The following is a 21582-nucleotide window of genomic DNA, read 5'->3' as shown; positions in this document are numbered from 1 at the left end:
TACGAGTGATCTGAAAGTAAAACATTCGACTTCATTAACCCTTACCTTTTATTATTTTTAGGCAGTTATCACGCCAACCACACGGGGCGTTACTTCAACTTTTGCGCTTTAAATACCTGATAAACTATATTAATTAGCGAAGTGGAAGTTAAGTAGACGTCCCCTGCATTTTGTTTGTTTGTTTACTTGGTCTGCGACGTTGTGCGTGTGGTTTTCTTTGTGAAACGTGGTAAGTGGGATATTTTTTTTTTTCCTCAATTAAATTTTGTAGTGTTTTGCTCGCTGAAATCGGTTTAGTTTTCTCCTTTTAATGTGGTGAATCTGCTGTACATGCCATACTGGACACTCGCATGATGAATGAATCTTTGATCCTTTGAAAAAACAAGTTCACTCCTATTTTACACAAGGTAACATACAAAAAAAATCAACATGAAAGTAAATTGCTAAACATCTCAACAGGAACAATTCAAACAAATCCAGTTACTAATTTTCAAGTGCACGCTAATGCAACTCTTCGATTTTGGCTGGTTTCATCCTGTGATGGGTGCTTTTTTTTTTGACGTCATCAATCTGAACCCCGCCTTGATTGGCTGAAAACCTGACGTTTAGTTTAATCTCTTGAAACAGGTTTATGTATCTCAAGTTAGTTATGCACTTAATTGCATCTAAAAATAATTTAATGTTATTAATGTAATTAGGAAAGTAGTTTTCAATATTTGAATTTAATTTAGGAGCAACATCCAATATGAATGTCAAGCCACAAAAAAATACCATTCCAATATATATATAAAGTATTTTAGGTTTTCTTTGTTTACTTGTCTGACAATAAACTCTTCTTCCTTGCTATCATTAATTGGCTCAAAGTATGTGAACCTCTATCTAATCCGTGCAGGCTTACAGAAAGACTGAGTGACGTTTAGCACGACACTGGAGCAGTCAAAAGTCTCCTAATCGCTGGGGCTAAATCTTCCTGGCGTGTTTCAAAACACTACTTCACAGTTTAGATTACCTGCATGGAAGGAAGGGGTGTGGCTTTCCAACTCGCTGACCTGAGATTCTGACAGGAAGTTAGTTGGTTCCGTTCACGGGTCGGTAGAAACGTGTTCATGGATGTCGTCCACCTGACCTGGAATGAGCGTGAGTGACGAGGATGAGGTTCTACAGAGCTGGGGGTGGACTCACCTGTGTGTGTATGTTTCTGTTTGTAGTGATTTCGCTATGTATGTCAGTGTGTCACGTTTACGATCGAATGATAATAGTTCAGCAAAAACATGAGCTTTTGAATTAAGAGACTACCAGTCAAATCAAAATATTGTTAGGCGTGATCAATGTTCCAAAGCTCATGACTGCGCCGCCAATTGGTCGCCTGTTGCCGTGAATGAATGAAATAAACATAAGCAGTTAATGTATTTCACTGCTCCTTCAGATCCAACTACTGGTCTGAAGAATCCGACTGGGACGGTGAGCTCGCCACCATGTCCGGTTACAGTCTACGTCTGGATGACAGCCTGCCGTACGGCAACGCCTCCTCCAACGGTGGAGGAAACGGCAGGAAAAATACGAGGCAGGTTGTTTGTGTTCTGGATAAAATAGTCTTTTTTTTTGCTCCACAACCGCGCCCTCTTCTTCCCAGCAGAATGCTGAAACATCGCCGCTCTCATCAGCTCTCGGCATCCTGCTCGGAGTCGCTACTCAGCCCCAAATCTCATCAATTTGCCAACCAGTCGATCCGCTCGCATGCAGACGCTTCGGATGCCTCGCTGATCTCGTCCTTACTTCATGACTCTTCCATCTGTAGGACCTCCGTCCAGGAGAACACTACGCTTGATACTTTCTGGGGTAAGAAGCACAGAAGAATGAATAGTTTGACAACTTGCTATTGATGTAGCATGCTAAACTTGTTTTTGTCAATTAACATACCTGTCAACATCGGCCAATTGCTCCCTTTATTAATCATTGCAATTCCCCTTAATAAGCAATGTACAAATGCAATGCGGCACATATATACTCACATAGGGAGCACTTATGTCTAACATTTTCCCCAAAGTGGACGTAGTGCCCAATCATTCGGTGCACGCGTCAGCAAGCAATGTACACAGACAGTCAAGCTATCAGCGTCTTGAATTTAGTGCGTAAAAAAGTCACTAAATTCCAAGATTTTGTAGATGTCGCTGACAACTTGACTGTCTGGGTACATTGCTTGCTGACGCGCTATATTTTAAAGGGTACTCGGATGTTTGGTTGCCCGGACGTTTGGTCGCCCGGAGGTTTGACAACATGACAGAGAGTTTACTGTTGAAACCAGCTCTCAAAATTATATTCAGGAGAGAGAGAGTTTAATATCTAAATGTCTACTGTTGAAACCAGCTCTCAAAATTATATTCACCCGGGCGACCAAACGTCCGGGCGGCCAAACGTCCGGGCGGCCAAACGTCCGGGCGGCCAAACGTCCGGGCGGCCAAACGTCCGGGCGGCCAAACGTCCGGGCGGCCAAACGTCCGGGCGGCCAAACGTCCGGGCGGCCAAACGTCCGGGCGGCCAAACGTCCGGGCGGCCAAACGTCTTTGTTTTTCCAGAGAGTACCATCACAGAGGAACAGAGCATGGTGGCGAACAGCACTCTGATTGGCTGTGACAGCCCCTGTTCGAATCACGCAGTTCAGACACTGACCGGATTCGGTCGCAAAGACAGAGAGTCCAGAACGGCAAGCCTGTCTTACTCCACGGAAGGGTCCACCATCTACACGGGGAACCAAAGCCGCCGTGCTTCAGCAGGTAAGGACGGAATTTGAGGTTTTCGGTGACGTGAGCTGACCTGTCGTCGTCAATCCGAGGCTTGCGGGACTTCAGGGGCGACCGATCTCGACTTACCCAAGCGTGGTTCTCGCAGGGCCGCTGCAGATGTGGTCAGACTCTTTACTGATCGGCGCGAAACGGGCCGCGGCCTGTTGTCAATCAACGCTGGCTCACGTCCGGCAGGTCGACAGTCAACTCAGAGGTCCCGCCTGTGAAATCATTCCTAGTGTTCACTTGGGTGGAATTTGAATAATGTTTAAGAAACGAATACATCCAATGCCACTTTTTAGTTGGACTTGCACTCATGAAGGGTAGAACCCACGAGCGTTAAAGCTCACTGCTGTATTTGCGTTTGTCGCAATAGGGCTGCACCTCTTTTGACTTTGGAGAAATGCAAATCGACGCTCATCGACGGCTGCGGCAGAGTGTGAGTGAGCATCTTTTTGTCCTGACTGGCTGCATTTTGTTGCAGCTTGGACGGGCCTCGGCGGCGACATGGAGAACAAGCAGAGGGTGCTTCAATCCAGTGGATCCCTGTGTGAGTTAGTACACACACACAATGCATGTTTATGTTTCCCATCCTTGTGCAAATCTTGTCCTTCTGACTGGTCAGAAAAACTGTTGAAATATACATTTCAATGGTGAATTGCATTACGGTGAGTGACAGCTTATTTTAATTCATTACAAACTCGGTCTCATTCATTGAGGATTACCCAAATAAGAATGCGTACTGTTAAGTCTTAAAAGGAGGATTTGGACATTTTTAGATGAATGATGTCTTTAAACCAATGGTGTCAAACTCAAGGCATGGGGCCCAGATATGGTTCACCAGATCATTTTGTGTGTCCCGCGAAAGCAACACGAACGTCGACCAAAATTTTACTGACTTCTGATTTCAAAACTGGGTATTATCCAATTTGTCCTGTATGATGCAATTTGAGTCAACAAATCATGCATATGATCGTAGTGATAGATTGATTATTAACATAATTTGATTTATTGTGCCAGCCTCGGTTAGTAGATGCTATTCACAATATCAACTCCAGATTGTCATTATGAGCATTCACTCAGCGCTGCCACCAACAGGCGACGACTGCAAGGAGAAACAAGACGAAGAGCAGACGCATGACATCGGTTCGTCTTGGTCCGGTTTGTTCCAAATGTATCTCTCGCTGCCAACCCTCTCAGTCAAAATGGATGGCGTTATTTTCAAATCTTATCTTTACACTAAGCTCTTGTGAGTGTTTTCTTGATTTTCCTAACAGGTTGAAAACTGCTTTCCCTTCCGTCAGTTGCCATCTTTCGCACTTGATTACAGCCTATTATCTAATGTCTAATAACATGTTTTTTTGTGTGTTCAGGTAAGCCAGACGGAGTGTTCAAATGGATTGGCAAACAGTGGAGCAAAATCCCTAGGCTAAAAAGGTGATCATAGTGTTCAAAATTAGACTTTTAAGCATTCACAACTACTCTGCAATTAGTTCATTCGCTTACAGTTTGGGCCTGTGATTTTTTTTCTCTAATCTTGCAGATATCCTCTCCCACTTATCTCCATTCTTCTGTTCCTATGTGGTAGGTTCTCCCTCACGTCATTTTCAACAAAAAACTAGACCCAAGTATTGTCTGTCTCGTTTAGGTTTGTGTTGGTTTGGCCTAGAAGGTCTACCAGGTCTGAGTATTCTGGAGTTGAGGACAATCTCGGACACCCACACGCTTGTCTCAGATGATGTCTCTTCTAATATTAAGAATGAAGCTGCTGCAGAGGACACAAAGGAGGTGATGTCGAGGAGATTGTGGGCTTCGATTTGAGAATTAAGTCTGCCTTGTCGTCACCTGATAGGAAGGGACAGCGGAGTCTGACTCGGCGCGCCTTGCTAGCATGGAGAATAGCCTGGCGGCACTGTGGGAGCGCGTCGAGGCCAGTGGCCGGCAAGCCGAGCAGATGCAAGGCGAACTAATCTGGAAGGAATCGGGACCGAGGGGCTTGGGCGAGAACAGCAGACTGTGGCTCAGTAGTCTGGTGAAGCATCAGGTGGACAAGTTAAGAAAGCAAATGGACCAGGATAGACGGCGGAGAGAGAAGGTGGATTTGGCGTTCCACAGGGCTCATGTTTAGATACCTTAGTTATCTCATTGTTAAAATGACAAGGGGAAAAAAAATCATTGCATTTTTGGGGGGGTTGCAACACTTATGAAATGGTAAAAGACTAAGATTTTTTTTCTACATGCAAGATGATATTGGTGCAGATATTTTTTTTGCATGCTCATACTTTCATTGGACCTTTTAAACAGAACAAGTTGGTTGTTTGATAAATACTTTTTACACTTACCTTTTTCCCATCCACGTTGTTTTCAAATCCAGGAGTTCTTCCGACAGCATAGCCAAACATCTCGTATGGAGGTGAAGCTGCACAACCTGGCGGCACAGTACAGACTTGTTCTCCAGGAGTCCACGTCGAGGCAAGAAGCTAATGTGGCATTGTCGACTGTTTGTGAAAATTACAGGTATGAGTGGAGACTCAATTTAGTCACCTTCTGTCCACTGACTTGCGTGCAATGATTCTCCACCAGTGTTGCTGTGCACTGTCAGTCCCATGACGTCTTGTTGGCAGAATTTGCCCGACTGGAAGCGACTCTTAAGGACCTCAGGCGAGATGTGAATGGACTGCTGGGATGTCAGCAACTGGACCAGGAGACTGTGAGAGACTGTTTTGAAGCTTTAAATAGATCTTACTTCAGTTTACCTGTTTTCCTCTTCCACGTCAGATTTTGGATCAGGTTTCCGCTCGGGTCCACAAAGAGGTTCGGACTCTGCTCTACGGGAACAGCTGGGGTGACCAGACCGGCTTCACCGATTCCCAGTTTTCGAGACGCTACGTAAGAGAGGCTGACCTGCGTGTGTCTCTGGCCGAACTGGAGCGCAATATCAGCCGCCATCTGGACCAGCGCCATGGTGAGACGGCGCTTAAAGAGGTGGATGGGAAGGCGCTGACCAGGAAGGTGAGGTGTGTAAAATGTTGGCAGTGTAGCGCCACCTGATGACTCATTTTTTCAGGAAGCAGATGTGATGATAAAGAATGCATTGCGGCTGTTCTCCCACGACCAAACTGGACTTGCCGACTACGCGTTGGAGTCTGGAGGTTAAAAAAAAACATTCTACTGCAAGTTTTTTGTGATGTTGGACCCTTTTTAAAAAAATGAACATCACTCTTGTCCTCTAGGAGGCACTATTCTTAGCACTCGCTGTTCCGAGACCTACAAAACCAAGGCAGGATTAATCAGTTTGTTTGGAGTCCCTCTCTGGTACTTCTCGCAGTCTCCGCGAGTCGTTATTCAGGTGATTAGTTCTGGCCTTTAAGACAGATTCAAATGTGATGCCAAGTCTGAACTCAAACTCCTTTGTTTTCTTTGTATTGCCACAGCCAAACGTACAGCCGGGGAACTGCTGGGCCTTCCAAGGAAACACAGGGTTCCTGGTAATCCACTTGTCCATGAAGATCTTCCCCACCGCCTTCTCCCTGGAGCACATCCCCAAAGCCTTGGCGCCTAGCGGGACTTTGCGTAGCGCCCCCAGAGACTTCCTAGTCTACGTAAGCATCAGAAAAACGAAATGCGTGCCCGGTTTAGATAGCATTTGCACCGTGTCAACTCCTTCAGGGTCTGGACGATAGAACGCAGGAGCGAGGGACGCTGCTGGGCTCGTACGTGTACGATGAAGACGGAGAAGCTTTGCAGACCTTCTACGTCACTGTGAGGAGCTTTTTAAACTCATTGGTTGCCATTGTCCAACCCATTTTGACTGGGAGAATTCTATTTTTCCCATCCAAAATAATCACTGTAGGAATACTTAAGAGAAAAATACAATTTTTAGTACTAATAAAGTGAATTTCTTTTTTTCCCCTTTCTTCAAAAGGAGAACGAGCGCGCCTTCCAAATCATCGAAGTGCAGGTCTTGTCCAACTGGGGCCACTCAGAGTACACGTGCATGTACCGATTCAGAGTGCACGGCTCTCCTAGTGATGCCTGATTGCAGCGCCTCTTTTTTGTTTGGCTTTTTCGTTGTCATGATGAACTTCTTAAGACTGACCTTGAATGTAACACGATAATCTTTAAAGTGGCCTTGACTTGTGTGCATTAGGAGAATAATGTGCACACTGGATGCCATCAAAGCTGTAACTGCACTGAATTTATTTTATTGTTCCGTCATTTCAGGCTCATGTTTGTCGCTTGTGGGGCCTTTTCAGATGTAAATAAAGTTTTGAAAATGAAGTCTTTGTTCAATCAGCTTCTTGGATGCAACAAATTTGGTCATTCCACCTCCCAAATTGTTAGCTTTTAAATAGTATAGGAGATGAGAAAGCTTGCTTAACGCGAGTTATACTTCCTTCAGTCTTTTGGCAGAGGGATACCGAGCGCGGTCTGCGTCCGGCCCATCATGTCCTGCCGGGCTCGGAACACTTGCTCGTCACTACAGCAATCCTCCAGGAAGACCTCGGCGAGATTCCGCAAACGTGGGCTCTCGCACATGGAGAAGCGCAGCATGCACTCTACGACAGCCACATCGGCGAAGCCCCGGCCCGACGTCGGGGTGACCAGGTTCATGAGGGCGCCGATGGCCGAGAGGACCGTCTCCTCCCGAGGACTGGACAAGCAATTCATGACCAGGGGGATGGCGTCGGTCTGGAGGAGGAGGTCCCGACATTCCGGGTCCATGCTGAGGTTGCAAAGCCCTCCTGATACAATCGAAACATCACTTTCAGAGCTTGCTTTTAAATGGTGGCAATTGGTTTTAGTGTTGTTTTGCAGGCCGATGACCAATTTGAAATCAAGCACTTTTTGTCCAAGCATTTTCCCAAGAGATGCTCACCCATTCCAAACTCCACAAAGCTGTCGTTGTCCTCAGTGAGCATGTCCAGGAAGAGATCAGCGACCTGAAGCTGCTTAAGGTGCTCCATGTTCCTCGGATCATACGCAAAGTTGGCCAAATTGGCAAGAACTTGCTCCTTTGCCTCTGGAAAACAAAGAAAATCTTTGACAGCTATGAAGATGAACACAAGCGTCAGTTAAATAATTCTCATCTCGCTGCCAGTGCCGGCGATGGTCATCCAATTATTGACAGGAAAACATCTCAAGCCAAACCTGATTGGACGTCTATCTCCGTCAACGCCACCGAACGTGATTAATTTTAATTTCAATTCAAAGAGCTCACCATCGCTGTCGGTGTCTTGAAACTCCGTGACGAGCGTTTGCAAATATTCAAAGCGGTCAGATTCCTTCTTCCACATGTCAAATTCTAACAGCTGATCTCTTAAATTAAAACTTTGATGTCGCCATCATCTGTAACCATTGAAGTAAAGTCAGGAAAAAAAATCTAAACCAAACACTTATGATCGGTGGCCATATTCAAGTGGTCCGTTGATCAAATAACTCCGGTGGGGAACTCCATCTGCGTGAACATGTTCCGCTTAGATGTAAACAAAAACATTTACTATGACTACATAAATATAAACGAAAACAAGTGAAAAGGGACCAAATCGAAAGACTGACTTCATCCAAAACCCCTTTTAATTAGTAACTTTCCAAATATTTAAACTCTTTACAGGACAAATGACTATAGAATTGTTCATTTAAAAACAACACAAGCAGTTAAGGACCACGCCCACATATGCTCACATGGATCATCTCCACCACATTTGCATAGAAATATGAATATATTAATGTGTTTTTTTCTGTTAGTTCAATTATTCCTTTCTACAGGAATGGTCGAAGAAAAATACCCACCATTTTTAAAGTGACCAAGATAACATTTCACTATTTCTTTTTTCAATGAGCAACCAAAACGGAAAATACAACTTACACATTCCCTCACAGAAAAAATTCAAGTACATTTAAAAAGATGGTTATCATGGAAATCATCATTTTATCATTTTAACATTGATCCCTCCACATTCAGTCGGTACTTTGGAGACCACATCTTCTTCTGAACTCTTGACCTCGTTCGTGCAGCCACGTGTTAGCCACTGTGAAAAGTCCCAAAGTTTGACATTTATATATCACGGATTGTAACATCTTAAAAAAAGACATAAGTTTGCAGTGAGCTCCAACTAATTTGAAAAAATTAACAACAACAAAAAAAAACAATACTTTAAAGAGACCCATCACAAATGGGAACTGTATTAAGTTGGGCTGCTATTTCCAGACACTCAGATTTATTATTCTCTGAGTCTAAGCAGGTAAAAAGATGGGATTAAAAAAAAACTAATACATTTTTAAAAAAACCAATCATTTGAGTGCATCACTCCACGAACAGGTTGGAAAAATCATTTGTTGAAACGAGATGGAAAAAGTATTGTTATATAAAGTTATGTGCTTGTTATAGTTAATGGTTCAACCTTTGCAGTGTAATTTACATTAACTGTTTATTCATTTCTGTTCATTTTTCTATCAAATCTGAAGTCGTCCAAAAGGAAACCTCACCCCATTTGCTCCCCACTAGGACAGGACAAGCTGCGTGTTGTGTCCGAAAATCTCCCTTTCCGCTGGGTTGAAGATTGTACCAGAAGACGGCTGATCCCTGCCATTTAAAGGCATAAAAAAAACATTTACGTATACATTCTTACGTTTTCCTGCACCCGGAGGTTAAGCAAACCTTTATCGGCAAAGAAATAGCGCCAACTCTGGGAAAAACCGTAGCGCCCCCTGCCGGTACGTCACTTATCTGCAGCAGATTGCCAAAACAACGTTAATTACGCAAACAAAGATTTTTTTTTACCAAAATGTACTGACGTAAAGCAGCCAGGTGGCGATGCGGTTGCCTGTGCCTAATTCTGCGTAGGGTTCTTCGACATCATCCTGTCAATAAGAAAATATGAATCAATCTTACATTGCTCACAAATGTACATAAAGCTATGAGTGTGTGCATCTCCAGTTAATATTTACCTCTACAAAGTCTATATGTGGTTCGTACTGTCCTCCGACCCCATAGTTGACCACCTTGCATTGTGAAACGCAGTTGAAAAAAATGGCAGTTTTGTTGATAAATTCATGGTTAGACGTCAAAAACCAAACCTGCATCTTTTCCGCGGTGGACGTGTCCAAGCCTGTGATGTCGCTCAGTCTCTTGGCCAGCTTGTCCACAACCGTGTTCTCCATTTCGCCCAGCCAGGCGCTGAAAGGGGAAGAAATGACCAGTGTCCACTTATACGAGGGTGTGCACAGTTATACATTTATATCAGTTGTTTCTTTTTCTCCTGAAAACTATGAAAAGGAGAGTGGTTAACTTCATTGTGATCTTGGTGAGATACTGGATTAAAAAGTGTGTATTGTGTCTAGAAATGTTGTCATAAGCCAAATAAATGATAGCCTCACAAATATGACATCCCGATCTTTCCCACTTGAAGTTCTAATTTGTGTGTGTTGGTGTAAAACACAGAAACGTGCGCACACACTTGTGCCCATTTGTGCATTCTTACTTTTGGGAGATTCTAGACGGAATTGCATAATTCTTGTTGTTCTCGCCTTGGACTTCGGAGCGAATAAGCTAGTTTAGTCATCACCAGATTGCCGATGGGAGAGAACGGGAACAAGTCATGTTAAAGCATTTCAGAATGGACACTTTTTGAACTCACAAATGACTGTTTTTGAACTCACATTGGGTTTGGCCGATTCTTTTATCATTTTAATGTCGCTGTCCGTCACCATGTCGTAATAGCGGACAATGCGGGGTTGGTCCCACAAGTCTTCCTCTTTCACGGGACCGATCAGGAGGCTGGGATGCCCATGGTTGTCATGGTAACGACAGAAGAGGCGGCTCTGCTTGCGCGCTGTCTGTCGGAAAGACGAACCCAGAGTATAGCGAAACATCCACGTCCGTTCGTGACGCCACCTCACCAACTTGACGCTCTCGCCGCGACACAGCTGCTCGTACACGGCGTCGTAACCACCTCGTCCCGTCTCGAGTGGTTCTGGTGTTTCCTGGCCGGTCTTTTGTTTTTCCAGGTGGAAATCAAAGAAAAAGAGATTGTCAAGGCCTCGCTGGTTTAGGGGATCTAAAAAAAATGCAAATTAAAAACAGAATGTTAACTCAAATATAGATGTATTGGCCATCGACGTAATGTGCACCAGTGAACTAACCGATCCGCAGCAGCTGCTTGGTATAGCGGGTGGCGCCCTCTAGATCTCCTTGCATGTAGAGGGAGTAGCTGAGGTAGTCCAGGATTGTGACAGCATCCACAGTTGTGGGGGTCTCCCCCTGTTCCAGCTGCCTGAGAGCCTGAGACAGCCACAAAACGGCGTGATAGAAGTCATTTTTCTTGTACGCCACCATGCTTAGGTAGTAGCAGTCATCCACGTTCAGGCCGGTGAGGAGTCTGGAAGTTCCTGTCAGGGGGAAGGGAGACCGTACTCAGGCTTTCAGGTCCGTCCAATGGGCTTCGCTAGTCAAATCGCAGGCTACTGACCAGGAAGCTCCCCTTTGGAAAGGGTGTCAGTGTCCAGCACGTATGTGTCCTGCAACCTCAGGAGGGCTTCGGCCACGCCTACCTGGTCGCCCTCATTGGGGAACTTCTCCATCCCGACTCCGAGGCTGTCAAAAAAATCTGAAATGCCGCAAAAGGAAAAAGTATGGTTTGAATATCTGGATGGAGGTTCGAGCTATCGGTCTATTTTTCACATTGGTGTGTTAACTCCAGTTTACCGGTAGACAGGTTGGTGCGTAAAAAGGTATCCAAATTGCCCCAGTCACGGTTTAGCCTTTTCAGAAGCGAAAAGGCGTTTATAGGGTGGCCCAGGAAGCTTTCGGGGTCTTCGATGGAAAATGCCAAAACATTTGCCTGATTCTGAGCCCACCTGAGTATAAAAACCACACATGTGAAAGGATGGTTTGTGTTACCTGAAGCAAATTTCGATCTCGAGGTGGCAAACCTCTTGATCTGGTCCAGCTTGATCTGTTCCACTTGAATGTAATTCGCCAGCGAGGTCAACAAGTCCTTCTCTACGTAAAGCAGCTCTGTCATCTGACCTAAAATCATACAGAATAATTCACTTGCACAATATGGTACAAAAGTATGTTTTATAATGAAGGGGACTTGCCTATGGACGAGTAGAATTCATCATGAGCCGAGGAGAAGCTGAAGAGAATCAACAACAGGTAACAGACTTCCATATCTAAATGGAAAACAGGTGTTACATCATCATAAATCCTTGATTTCTTTTTATTTTGTTTAAATGAATTGTCAAATGTTTGTGCTGTTTAAAATACTTCATTATTGCAATTATCACAATCCCTGAACACAATCTGTGAGAAAGATGAACAAACAATAACTCAAATAATTCACGGTTAACAAATTAAAAAAAATTCAATTCTAGCAATTAAGAATACAAGGGAAACATTTAACAGGTATAAACAGCTTTTTACCTTTATAGTCCGTCTCCCGAGGTCTTCTTTAGGTTGACCTTAGTCAGTTTGGCTTCATTTCAGATCCCCACCTGATTTTGTTCTCTTAGGTTTTTTCGCCTTACAAGTTTGGCTGGTTACGTTTGACATGTTTGCATAATTACATCCAAACAACGCTTTGTCTTGGCGATCAACGCTTCACCCCGCCCATGATGCTCATGAGTGTTAGCGGTTAACACCATAATGAACAACTCATAATTGTTTAAAATAGTGTAAAACAGCACGCACACTAGCAATAAAATCAGCCCATCCCACATTGTACCAAATTTAAAAAAGAACTGCTCTGCCTAAATGGTTGACTCCCTACTTGAAAGAGAAGGGCGAAGCAAACCGATGAGCATGTGAGCCCGCCCCAAGAACGCATCTGGGATGTTGAAGTGTGAAACGGCATATAAACTGGATACTGCGGGTGGTCTCCTGTGACCCTTGTTTGCAAACCCCATTCTCAAATGAACGCTTGGATATTGTGAAAACATTTTTTTTAACATCATGAGCACCAAAAAGGTCCATACTGGTTTTGTTAGACCGTCCAAAATACTCAAGGCTAAATGACTGTATGTGAATGATTGACACATATATACGGAAATCATTTTTTGGTAAATATAATTAATATTTTCTTAAAATCATCAATTTTTCATGACCTCTTGACATTTTGCTCAGCCAGGCCAGCGGTACAAAAATGGCAACTTTCTCCATTAGACCTCAGAAATTCGCAATTTAATGATAAATCTCAGCATTTTAAATAGATATTTAGATTGAAGTCTTCAAATGATTGTAGTCACATAATGGTGATGAATGATGGCTAATTTGAAATATTCTCCTATCATCAATTTTTGATCCGCTCTAAAAAGTTTCATCGTACTGTAATGGAAACTTGAAGGTAAAAAGTCTTGCCAATTTTTCGTGGCATAAAGCGGGCTCAGTTGTAGCTGTATCCTGGCAGAGGTAGTTTCAGACCCTCCTTGGCTTCAAAGAAGGTGTAGGACAGCGTAATGGTGTCCACCCGAGCCATCCTGGGGTCCGCGTCAAACTCGGGGTCGATGTAGAAGAAGACGGGCATGTCCACCTCCTCGTGAGGGTTCAGACGTTGCTCCTCGAAGCAGAAGCACTAAGCCGACACGCAAGTCAAACCCATCCGTATCCAAAATCAAACCCTGAACACAATCGTTTGCCAGGTGAGCTTACCTGAATTTTGTTGAAGTACTGTCCGGCATCAAACGGCACCACGTTGTAGGTGGAAATGCCAATGATGGGCTTGGCCGTGGGGTTTTTCGCTCTATAAAAGGCCAACGCCGTCTCACCTGGGACCACCTGCGTAAATGGTCAATGTTTGACAAAACAATCCCGTTTGTGATGGAATGCGGATGAAAAAAAATGAACTCCTCACAAAGATCTCCGTCTGCTGTGGTCGGAAATTCCACTGCATGCTGGCGTGCGTGTCTGCGTTGAAGGTGACTTTGATGACGCGCTCCTTCACCGGCTCCATTTTCTCCACCATTTCCACGTCGTGACCGGCCACGGCGGTGCCGCCGAGTCCTGTCGCCTGGTAGAGAAATTCAGCCCGATTCGCTTGATGAAAGTACAGTAGACCCCCGAGTTACGACATTAATCCGTTCCAGAGTTGGAAATCGTCATATGGCAGGCAATAGAAAGTATCATTACAGTAACGGTGAAAGTAAAAATGGGACGAAAAAAAATTAGGGTAGGGATGCCATAACCCGGGGGTCCACTAATGACCCTTCACCCTCAAGCTCACCTGGCAATAGAGTCTGTAAAGCGGCACGGAGGCGTAGGATAATCCAACCATAGCAATGCCCGCCGCTGCCATGTACGTGAGCACCGTTTTATTGCGGTACTTCCTCTGCTCCTCTAGACTCGGACGCTTTTTGCTCTTGAGTCCGCGGCTGTGGACTTGGTGCCACAGTTGAACCCTGTTCCAGGTGGAGTGCACCGGCTTCCTTGCGTCAAAGTGAAGAGCTCTAAAGCATCTCGGAGGCGAGAAGACGGATGCGCCGAGGCCTCGCAGCGAATGGCGGAAGAACACAGGCAGCAGCATGGCTGGAAGGAGGATACCTGCATGGAAGTAGTTTTTAATAATTTTAAAAAAATACAAATAATTTAGAAAAATATTTCCTCCTTTATTACAAATTTTAATGATATAATATATACACATATACAGTAACAAAAAAAGTCTTGCGAATGATTACAAAAATATTCAAATGGATCTTAAAACTCAAGTGTTAGAAAGAATTCTATCTGACCTGCAAGTGTCCACAGTGCAGCTCGTCTCTTCTAATCACTACAAATAAAAACGAAAATAACAACTTGAAGTGGAATCAGTCATGTAATAAGGACGCTTAATTTATATAATGAACCCATCACTTGATCGTTTTAATTTCGTCCGAGGTGAAGATTGCTGTCATTCACGCCACCAACGGACGTATTTGAGTGAAACACATTACACAAGTATGATTAACGTGCTGCACACAAATGATCCCCCGTAACCGTGATTGAACATTGGTTCCGCTTTCTATTAAACACAATCGTAGTACATATAGTGGTACAACTAACTTGTTTCTCTTAATGAATATTAACACATTGATCCCTGGGTAAAAAAAGTTAAAGAATGTTTTATTTCGTTTTTGGCTATTGATTAAATGCTAAGTTGAGAACGTTAAACTACATAATAAAAATAAATACATGCATAAAATGGATCATAACAAAAGGCAAATATACTTTTAAGTGTGATGATAAATGATGTGCGAGGACAGAGCAAAGGTGTAGTAGTTGTAGTTATTGGAAATTATATTTAAAAGCATTGAGGCATATTATTTCATCCTGGATGAGTTTTCTTTAGTGAATCTTCAATCTATCAATTCATTTTAAAACGGGAAATATCGGAAAACTTTCTCGCCATTCCCGTTTATTTTTTTGATGCCTTGAATATGGGTCAGTTTTGACCCATTTTGTGCATTCGAAGGGTAGTGAATCAAAATGTGTTTTCATTCAAAAAGTAAGAAAGGAAAAATGAATTGAGAATGTATAATTACTAAAATAGTTAATGAAAATAATTTATTACAGGGTTATAGAAAACAAAAACTCAGCCAAGTCACTATTGACCCATGTTGTGCACCAAAAGGTCAAGCACATCAACATCAGTTCATACTAATTCCATATGCTTGCCTCTTGACCACTTATTATTATTATTTTTTTTATATTTATGCAAGTTTATAATGTTTTCATTAACTATTACGCTTCAAAATTATTGCTCTCTGTGCGTCTTTGTTATGTGTCAGTGTCTGTCTATTTGTAATGACATTTCAACCAAAAGAGAGTATACGTAAGGTCAATGTATTATATTTGATTTGATAAAAATGCAGTTTTAAATTCTTAACATGAGAAAGGGCGTCTACGGAGGCCATTTTTGGACAAAAAGGCGTCCAATTCCCGGCCGTCCTGCTGCTCAGAGCAATGGAGGGGGTCACAGTGGGCCAGGTATTCGATGCCGAATGCATCCTAAGCAAGCGGCCGAGAAAGGTGAGCAAACCACGGACGGCCCCGGAGGAGACCCCCGGATCTCCTCTAACCCTTCCGAGGACGCCTTTTTGCTCTTTTTTCCAGGGGAAATTCGAGTATCTTGTCAAGTGGAGAGGGTGGTCGTCCAAGTAAGTCGCTAGCCTGTCTCGACTAGCCGCCGATGCTAAGCGAGCACGCACGCACACAAACAAACACGTGCCCTCGCGCACGCGCACACCGCGAGCTAGCAGGCGAGAAAACAACCAGTAGACAATATGATTAAAAAAAAGACCCCCCAAATTGTCCTTTTGCCGATTTCCCCCTACTCTTACCTTAACGTTGTACCTTGTGCAGAGGTGCAGCTTTCTTTTTGTCTCAACGAGCACACCCCCATAAACAAAAACACCAAGCTGCCGCCGTTTGTGCTAATTTTCTTCATTTTTGCTCCTTGTATGATCGTAGCAGTTCATACTAATGATCCCATAATGCTTAATTCCATCTAAATATATAAATAAAAATAACACCTTGCCCCTGTAAACCAAGAGTTCAATTTGACATTACTATTCACATGCTTTCCTTTTATATTGCTCCAAAGTGAGAATGATCACAAATGTCACCAAATATGACATTTTTATTCATGTACTGTCTTTGTTTACTGGTGTGTTGTCCCGTTAATTTTATTTTATTGATAGGATAGTCATACATTGACGCATGAATTTAATCCTATTTACAGTTATAACATTATATTAATGCAAAAAAGGGAAAATAGTCTGCTTAAGTCATTTTTAAAAATTGTTTAAGTCACAGATGTCCAATTCATTTAAACTGGGAGGACTGGCCGTAAAGGCTCATCTTTCAGTGCTATTGACAGCATTAGATTCCTTGAATTTTGACTGAGAGGTGCAAATTAAATCAGTCAAAATGGATTGGTCGCACAGCACCATCATACGCAGCCAATTATTTAAACGAGTGTCTTGTAAAAATGTAAAAATCGGCTCAGTATGGGTTAATTTTAAATTGCATCTACATTGGAAATGATAGATGAATTTTGAAATCAATGTCAATGGCTGCCAATCCACTGATTTTGTTGTTCCAGGCACAACAGTTGGGAGCCGGAAGAGAATATTTTGGACCCAAGGTTACTGGCAGCTTTTCACAAAAGGTTATTTAATAATTGAGGTGCAATCATATAATATAGTGCATATATGCTTTCACTAAATTGCGTGTTTTTTTAGGGAACAAGAGCGAGAAATGCTGTTCCAAAAGAAAGGAAAGAGGCCGAGAGGACGACCACGCAAGAATCCTGTAACTTCACTTTCTTTTTACTTTCACTTTAATGAACCAGCTTTAACTATTTTAAATGTATTTTTAATTTTTAAGACCCTTTAACAAATATATCTAATAATAGTGACGACCATGCTCTCACTAAGACCCATTATTGAAATATATTTAATCATCTGTATGTAAAACAAAATCAAATCATATAAATTCAGTGTATTACGGTAATTTACCTGAGTTTGTCGATTTTTATCTTCAGCTTCCCATTCCACCCATCGCCAAAGACAGCCGGTCGTCATCCTCGTCTTTCTCCGGCGTCTCTTCGTCGGCGGCGTCGTCGTCCGAGGAGGAAGACGAGGAAGAGCACGAGCACAAAAAGGTCGCGGCGGGCCCCCGGCTGCATCCCGTCCCCCAGAAGAGGCCTCAGATCCTCCCCGCCAAAACCGAGCCCCCTCGCAAGAAGCGCAGCCGGAAACCGCTCCACGCCGACATGGGTGCCCTGAGGCACGTGAAAAGCAGGACGCCGCCGGTGCCGCCGGGCCCGAGCCACCACCACCACCACCAACTGCTGCCAGGGTTCCTACGCAAGTATGGAAAGTATGAAATGAAATATTTGGATGATGTCGCCGATGAACACACTTTTTGCATTGGAAAAATGTCAAAGCATACAACGAATTGAAAATCTTCTGTCACCTACATATATTCGTTAAAGTTCTATCGTCAAAGTTTTATCAACAGGAATCTAAGAAACACAAAAAAATATATATTTCTGGCAAGTCTTATTAACCATGGTCTGGTCTGTTGTCTTCCAAGGGTGGACCCCCGGTCGGGGTTAAAAAAGCCCCTGCAGCCAGCCAGCTTCACCTACACGGGACTCGGCAGGACCACCAGAGACCATCACGGTGCTTCTTCCCAAGGGTCTCATTTCTCTCAGGTGTCGGCGTCCAAAGGAGGCTGCGTTTGGAAAAGCTCCGCGCCGGGGTCCTCGCCGCTGCCCGGCAAAGCCGGCAGCTCGCCGCAAAGGAAAACGTCGCACGGCGAGCTCAAACGCTCCGCGTCGGGGCCGGCGGTGGGACGGAGCGACTACCTCAAAGGGACGCCGTCCCCCTCGAGAGCCGTCTTCGGGGGCGGTCAGGCGTCGGCGCCGAGTCCGAGGAGGCACGAAGCCCACCCGGGTCTTCTCCAGCACAAGCGGGCGCTTCCCAAAACGCCGTCGTCGTCTTCGCAACGGGCGACCAATCAGACCCTTGGCCTGCGGGCGCTGAACCTGCAGAGCGTCACCAAGACGCCGCCCGCCAGCCAGAGCGGCGCCGTGGTACGTTCCGGCGCGGTGGTACGTTCCGGAGTGGCGGTGCGCGCCAGCTCGCGGAGCGGCAGCCTCGTGGTCATCAAAGACACGTGCGTGATACCTGAAAGGCAGCGTCCGCTCCCACCCGTGGGGCCCGACGGCGACAAAAACCGGAAAGACTCGACGCTCGCCGCCGCCGGCCGGCAAGAAGAATGCAACTCCGTCCGCGGCCTCAACGAGCTCAGCACGGGCGATTCGGACGACAGTAGCAGCGGCGAATCGGAGCGGGACGCCGCCTCGTATCTTAGCAACAGTCGGCCCAGCCTGGGCGATGCCGCCACCGAGTCGGACGCCGAGACGGACTGGCGCCCCACGCGGAACCTTCTGGAGCACGTTTTTGTCACCGACGTCACCGCCAACTTCCTCACCGTCACCGTTAAAGAGTCGCCCACTAGCGTGGGCTTCTTCAACCCACGCAACCACTAGCCCCGACGCGGGGGTCGCGACGCCCACTTGTGACATCGCGGCGACTAAGGTGCTAGCGGCGACCAGATTGGGCAACCGGAGGAATGGCGGCCGTGACGCCAAGTTTTCCGTCTGCGCCAATAAAACAGGAAGTTCTCAGTGCCTCAGGTTCCAGTCCACATTGCTACAGAAAAACTGAACTAATGTGATCTGTATTTTGTACATTTGACTATTTTGTGGGTTTTGTTCTTTGTGTTTGGACCAAAGGTGCTATGAATGTAATTTAATTGACAGTATTACACACACATTATTGATCGTTTAATTTATACTGTAAATATCTTTCTAGCCACCTCCACATGACTTGACTGTGTGCCTCATTTTTCAATTTATGTATTTTAAATAAATCATGGTTGTGCCTAGTGGAGATGAGGTGTATTGATGGTGTTCTCCTGCTGATACAGTAGGGAGCGCCGTCGGGCTATGAAGCAGAACAAGTGTAAATCGAGCACAACTAAGCAAAAAGGAAATTCATGAAAATTATTTGTTATTTGCGTTCACATCCTAATTAAGTGCAATTGGAATAACATTGAAATTAAAATCACTTAATGTTACTTTAAAATTTCAATATAACCTTTTAGTCTTTATATCCAAATGACATGACATAACTGCAAATTGGGTTTTTTAATCAATCATGTTTAAAATTTAATCTGTTTAAATATCCAAATGGAGTCTAATTGATATAACATTTAAGTTGACTTAATGTTACCGTTTTTAATAGTTTTTTTTTTCTTCAATTTAACCTTTTAATCTTTACTTCCACATGCTTTGACATGAAATAACTATGCAAATTGGGGTTATTTAATCAATCATGTTTAAAATTCAATCACTTTAAATGTCCAAATAAATGCAGTGTAATTAGGATAACATTTACATTCACTAAACGTGAAACATTGAAATATGCTTATATATATATATATATATATATATATATATATATATATATATATATATATATATATATATATATATATATACATACACTTGTATTCCAATGTAACCTTTTAATCCAAATTATTTGACATTAAATTAAGATGCACATTACCTCAATGAATCACGTTGAAAATTCAATCAGTTTCTATGTCCAAATGCAGTGTAATTGGAATAACATTTAAATTAAATTCACCTAATGTTACACTTGACATTTACTATATAGAAATTTCAATTAAAACATTTTAAACTTTCTCTCCATATTACATGACATGAAATAACTATGCAAATTAGTTATTTAATTATTCACATATTACAAATGTAATTGGTCTAAGTGACAATAACCCAAATGTTAAATGTATTTTTTATCTTCCACTGAGGGGGATAAACATCCAAACCATTCTTTTCTCAATGGATTGGACGTCCATCAATGTCAATGGCAGTCAATCATCATTCACTACCAAGTTAAGTCAATTAATACGTGATGTTAATGAGAGCTTGAGGACAGCTGACACGCGGGTGACTTAAGGTACAGTAAAAGAGCTGCTGCTGATGCAGCGGTGTAGTGGAATTTTCCCAAAATAAGTTTGAGCAAACAGGCGGCGGGCGACAAGGCACCCTCACAGCGTGCCGGTATGCATAAACACGCAACACTGTGGCTCAGTGTGTGACACGCATGGACACATTAGACAATGTTGCCCAGATCGTTCGCAAATTGCCCAACTTACAAATTAAAGGGGAATTTATCCTCCGTTATTCGCTATAAAACTCACCTATTCGCTGTTCGAGCGCTCCAAAGCGAGACGCAAAAAGGCCCCAAGGGCTTGTCAAATATAGCTGTTCCGCTCTGGAGTTTTTTTTAAACTCGTATTTCGAATCAATATTCCCGATTATTCCTGAAATTCTGCTTATCGACGCCGTTTGACTTCACCGTACTGCATTATACACAAAAAATGATGAGTAAATATGAACATTTAGATATGAATGTTAATTTTCATAACATTAGACTCACTTTTAACCCCCAGTCCGTTCTAAGATTAGAGTTTACTCCTAACCTTTTGACCCTAACCCCCCCGTCAAAATGGATTATAATCGCCGCCTCAGGCAGCGAATGAGTTAAATGCTGTCCTTTTAGGTCTTCAAATCAATGTAGATTCATTGGAAATAAATTAATTAGAAGATGATCTTGTCTTCAGAACCAACACCTATGAGAATCTCCGACACAAAGACAAAAAAAGCGAACAGAAACACGCAAACTGGGATTACCTAACCACAATATGTGGGTGTGTGTGTTGGCTTCAGGTCTGTTTTGACACTTAGCAGCAGCAGATTGATGAGAGTCTGCTTGCCTTTGTGCCAACAGGAGACTCCACCACACAACAAACACTTTCACATTTCTTCTCCCGCTTCCCACTAGAGACTGAAAACAAATTGTTTACACACAGAATACAACTCCAAAAATACCAAAGCAACTTTCCTGATTCACGTCGGCAGTTGTAAGATGACGTCGTCTTCACGGGGACGTCTCTGGACGGTGTTGTGTTTGCTTGGCGGCCTGGACTGGCGGCCGGCTCCTCGCGCTGGGGTGATGAAAGGACAGTGCTTGCACTATGAGGACTCTGCAAGACAGCAGTTTATGTGTGCAGTGATTCTTCCCAACCACTGGTAGCACTATTGCGCATACGCCATCAAAACGTACCAAGTTACAAATATATACGTAAAAAAGCGAAAACACACTTTTTCCGCAGAATTTTGCCATAAGAGTGCTGCTATGGTGACAGTGAATTTCAGTCACGGCA

General features: G+C 43.7%; 5 protein-coding genes across 16 annotated transcripts; 2 read left to right on the top strand and 3 right to left on the bottom strand.

Moving 5' to 3' along the window:
* Positions 1 to 66: 66 nt before the first annotated feature.
* On the top strand, positions 67 to 7064 carry LOC144092737 (uncharacterized). Of its 9 annotated transcripts, none has more exons than XM_077625803.1 (19): positions 67 to 229; positions 1427 to 1564; positions 1637 to 1839; positions 2577 to 2774; positions 2890 to 2997; positions 3268 to 3333; positions 3882 to 3944; positions 4157 to 4220; positions 4327 to 4367; positions 4432 to 4571; positions 4636 to 4878; positions 5158 to 5300; positions 5367 to 5493; positions 5562 to 5795; positions 5851 to 5935; positions 6017 to 6132; positions 6218 to 6385; positions 6453 to 6545; positions 6709 to 7064. In XM_077625803.1, exons 2-19 carry the CDS (start codon positions 1476 to 1478, stop codon positions 6820 to 6822), a joined length of 2295 nt encoding a protein of 764 aa, XP_077481929.1. In that variant the 5' UTR covers positions 67 to 229; positions 1427 to 1475; the 3' UTR covers positions 6823 to 7064. The 9 variants fall into 9 exon arrangements, with proteins under 9 accessions (XP_077481929.1, XP_077481931.1, XP_077481930.1 ...); XM_077625804.1 differs by lacking the exon at positions 67 to 229 and adding an exon at positions 952 to 1137; XM_077625800.1 differs by lacking the exon at positions 67 to 229 and adding an exon at positions 952 to 1184.
* Positions 6973 to 8228, bottom strand: armc7 (armadillo repeat containing 7). Its single transcript, XM_077625815.1, has 3 exons — positions 8005 to 8228; positions 7663 to 7806; positions 6973 to 7528 (listed from the first exon to the last, which is right to left on the bottom strand). The coding sequence occupies exons 1-3, from the start codon at positions 8078 to 8080 to the stop codon at positions 7182 to 7184; spliced, it is 567 nt and encodes a 188-aa protein (XP_077481941.1). The 5' UTR covers positions 8081 to 8228; the 3' UTR covers positions 6973 to 7181.
* Positions 8229 to 8365: 137 nt separating this feature from the next.
* LOC144092799 (prolyl 4-hydroxylase subunit alpha-1-like) lies at positions 8366 to 12517 on the bottom strand. 2 transcript variants are annotated; one of them, XM_077625896.1, is made up of 15 exons: positions 12211 to 12517; positions 11886 to 11960; positions 11718 to 11814; positions 11491 to 11642; positions 11255 to 11392; positions 10929 to 11174; positions 10686 to 10843; positions 10446 to 10622; positions 10268 to 10335; positions 9864 to 9963; positions 9735 to 9788; positions 9582 to 9647; positions 9445 to 9513; positions 9273 to 9369; positions 8366 to 8815 (listed from the first exon to the last, which is right to left on the bottom strand). In XM_077625896.1, exons 2-15 carry the CDS (start codon positions 11956 to 11958, stop codon positions 8745 to 8747), a joined length of 1566 nt encoding a protein of 521 aa, XP_077482022.1. In that variant the 5' UTR covers positions 11959 to 11960; positions 12211 to 12517; the 3' UTR covers positions 8366 to 8744. The 2 variants fall into 2 exon arrangements, with proteins under 2 accessions (XP_077482022.1, XP_077482021.1); XM_077625895.1 differs by having other exon boundaries at positions 10446 to 10843.
* A 318-nt stretch (positions 12518 to 12835) lies between these two features.
* Positions 12836 to 16179, bottom strand: cox11 (cytochrome c oxidase assembly homolog 11 (yeast)). 2 transcript variants are annotated; one of them, XM_077625901.1, is made up of 6 exons: positions 16098 to 16179; positions 14511 to 14548; positions 14006 to 14322; positions 13637 to 13792; positions 13435 to 13560; positions 12836 to 13357 (listed from the first exon to the last, which is right to left on the bottom strand). In XM_077625901.1, exons 3-6 carry the CDS (start codon positions 14303 to 14305, stop codon positions 13169 to 13171), a joined length of 771 nt encoding a protein of 256 aa, XP_077482027.1. In that variant the 5' UTR covers positions 14306 to 14322; positions 14511 to 14548; positions 16098 to 16179; the 3' UTR covers positions 12836 to 13168. The 2 variants fall into 2 exon arrangements, with proteins under 2 accessions (XP_077482027.1, XP_077482026.1); XM_077625900.1 differs by lacking the exon at positions 16098 to 16179 and having other exon boundaries at positions 14511 to 14733.
* LOC144092800 (chromobox protein homolog 2-like) lies at positions 15636 to 19220 on the top strand. Of its 2 annotated transcripts, none has more exons than XM_077625899.1 (6): positions 15636 to 15786; positions 15871 to 15914; positions 16862 to 16927; positions 17001 to 17070; positions 17303 to 17631; positions 17857 to 19220. In XM_077625899.1, exons 1-6 carry the CDS (start codon positions 15721 to 15723, stop codon positions 18815 to 18817), a joined length of 1536 nt encoding a protein of 511 aa, XP_077482025.1. In that variant the 5' UTR covers positions 15636 to 15720; the 3' UTR covers positions 18818 to 19220. The 2 variants fall into 2 exon arrangements, with proteins under 2 accessions (XP_077482025.1, XP_077482024.1); XM_077625898.1 differs by having other exon boundaries at positions 15637 to 15786; positions 17303 to 17640.
* The last annotated feature ends 2362 nt before the right edge of the window (positions 19221 to 21582 follow it).

This window comes from Stigmatopora argus, chromosome 18, assembly GCF_051989625.1.
Source record: "Stigmatopora argus isolate UIUO_Sarg chromosome 18, RoL_Sarg_1.0, whole genome shotgun sequence".
Classification (NCBI taxonomy): domain Eukaryota; kingdom Metazoa; phylum Chordata; class Actinopteri; order Syngnathiformes; family Syngnathidae; genus Stigmatopora; species Stigmatopora argus.
Note: the sequence above shows the minus strand (reverse complement) of the source record. Positions and strands in the feature narration are given on the sequence as shown.

Excerpts from the sequence above, each read along its gene's own strand:
- armc7 (XM_077625815.1), bottom strand. The coding sequence starts at position 8,080 with ATGTGGAAGAAGGAATCTGACCGCTTTGAATATTTGCAAACGCTCGTC. Across the intron at positions 7,807-8,004 it reads TCAAGACACCGACAGCGATG|AGGCAAAGGAGCAAGTTCTT; the intron begins GTGAGCTCTTTG and ends TTTGTTTTCCAG. Across the intron at positions 7,529-7,662 it reads CTTTGTGGAGTTTGGAATGG|GAGGGCTTTGCAACCTCAGC; the intron begins GTGAGCATCTCT and ends CGATTGTATCAG.
- LOC144092737 (XM_077625799.1), top strand. The coding sequence starts at position 1,132 with ATGAGCGTGAGTGACGAGGATGAGGTTCTACAGAGCTGGGGGTGGACT. Across the intron at positions 2,775-2,889 it reads AAGCCGCCGTGCTTCAGCAG|GGCCGCTGCAGATGTGGTCA; the intron begins GTAAGGACGGAA and ends TGGTTCTCGCAG. Across the intron at positions 5,796-5,850 it reads GGAAGGCGCTGACCAGGAAG|GAAGCAGATGTGATGATAAA; the intron begins GTGAGGTGTGTA and ends TCATTTTTTCAG.
- LOC144092800 (XM_077625898.1), top strand. The coding sequence starts at position 15,721 with ATGGAGGGGGTCACAGTGGGCCAGGTATTCGATGCCGAATGCATCCTA. Across the intron at positions 15,787-15,870 it reads TAAGCAAGCGGCCGAGAAAG|GGGAAATTCGAGTATCTTGT; the intron begins GTGAGCAAACCA and ends TCTTTTTTCCAG. Across the intron at positions 17,641-17,856 it reads TTCCTACGCAAGTATGGAAA|GGTGGACCCCCGGTCGGGGT; the intron begins GTATGAAATGAA and ends TTGTCTTCCAAG.
- cox11 (XM_077625901.1), bottom strand. The coding sequence starts at position 14,305 with ATGCTGCTGCCTGTGTTCTTCCGCCATTCGCTGCGAGGCCTCGGCGCA. Across the intron at positions 13,561-13,636 it reads CACAGCAGACGGAGATCTTT|GTGGTCCCAGGTGAGACGGC; the intron begins GTGAGGAGTTCA and ends CCATTTACGCAG. Across the intron at positions 13,358-13,434 it reads AGTACTTCAACAAAATTCAG|TGCTTCTGCTTCGAGGAGCA; the intron begins GTAAGCTCACCT and ends GTGTCGGCTTAG.
- LOC144092799 (XM_077625895.1), bottom strand. The coding sequence starts at position 11,958 with ATGGAAGTCTGTTACCTGTTGTTGATTCTCTTCAGCTTCTCCTCGGCT. Across the intron at positions 10,336-10,445 it reads AAGAATCGGCCAAACCCAAT|CTTATTCGCTCCGAAGTCCA; the intron begins GTGAGTTCAAAA and ends TGACTAAACTAG. Across the intron at positions 9,789-9,863 it reads CCACCGCGGAAAAGATGCAG|GTGGTCAACTATGGGGTCGG; the intron begins GTTTGGTTTTTG and ends TCACAATGCAAG.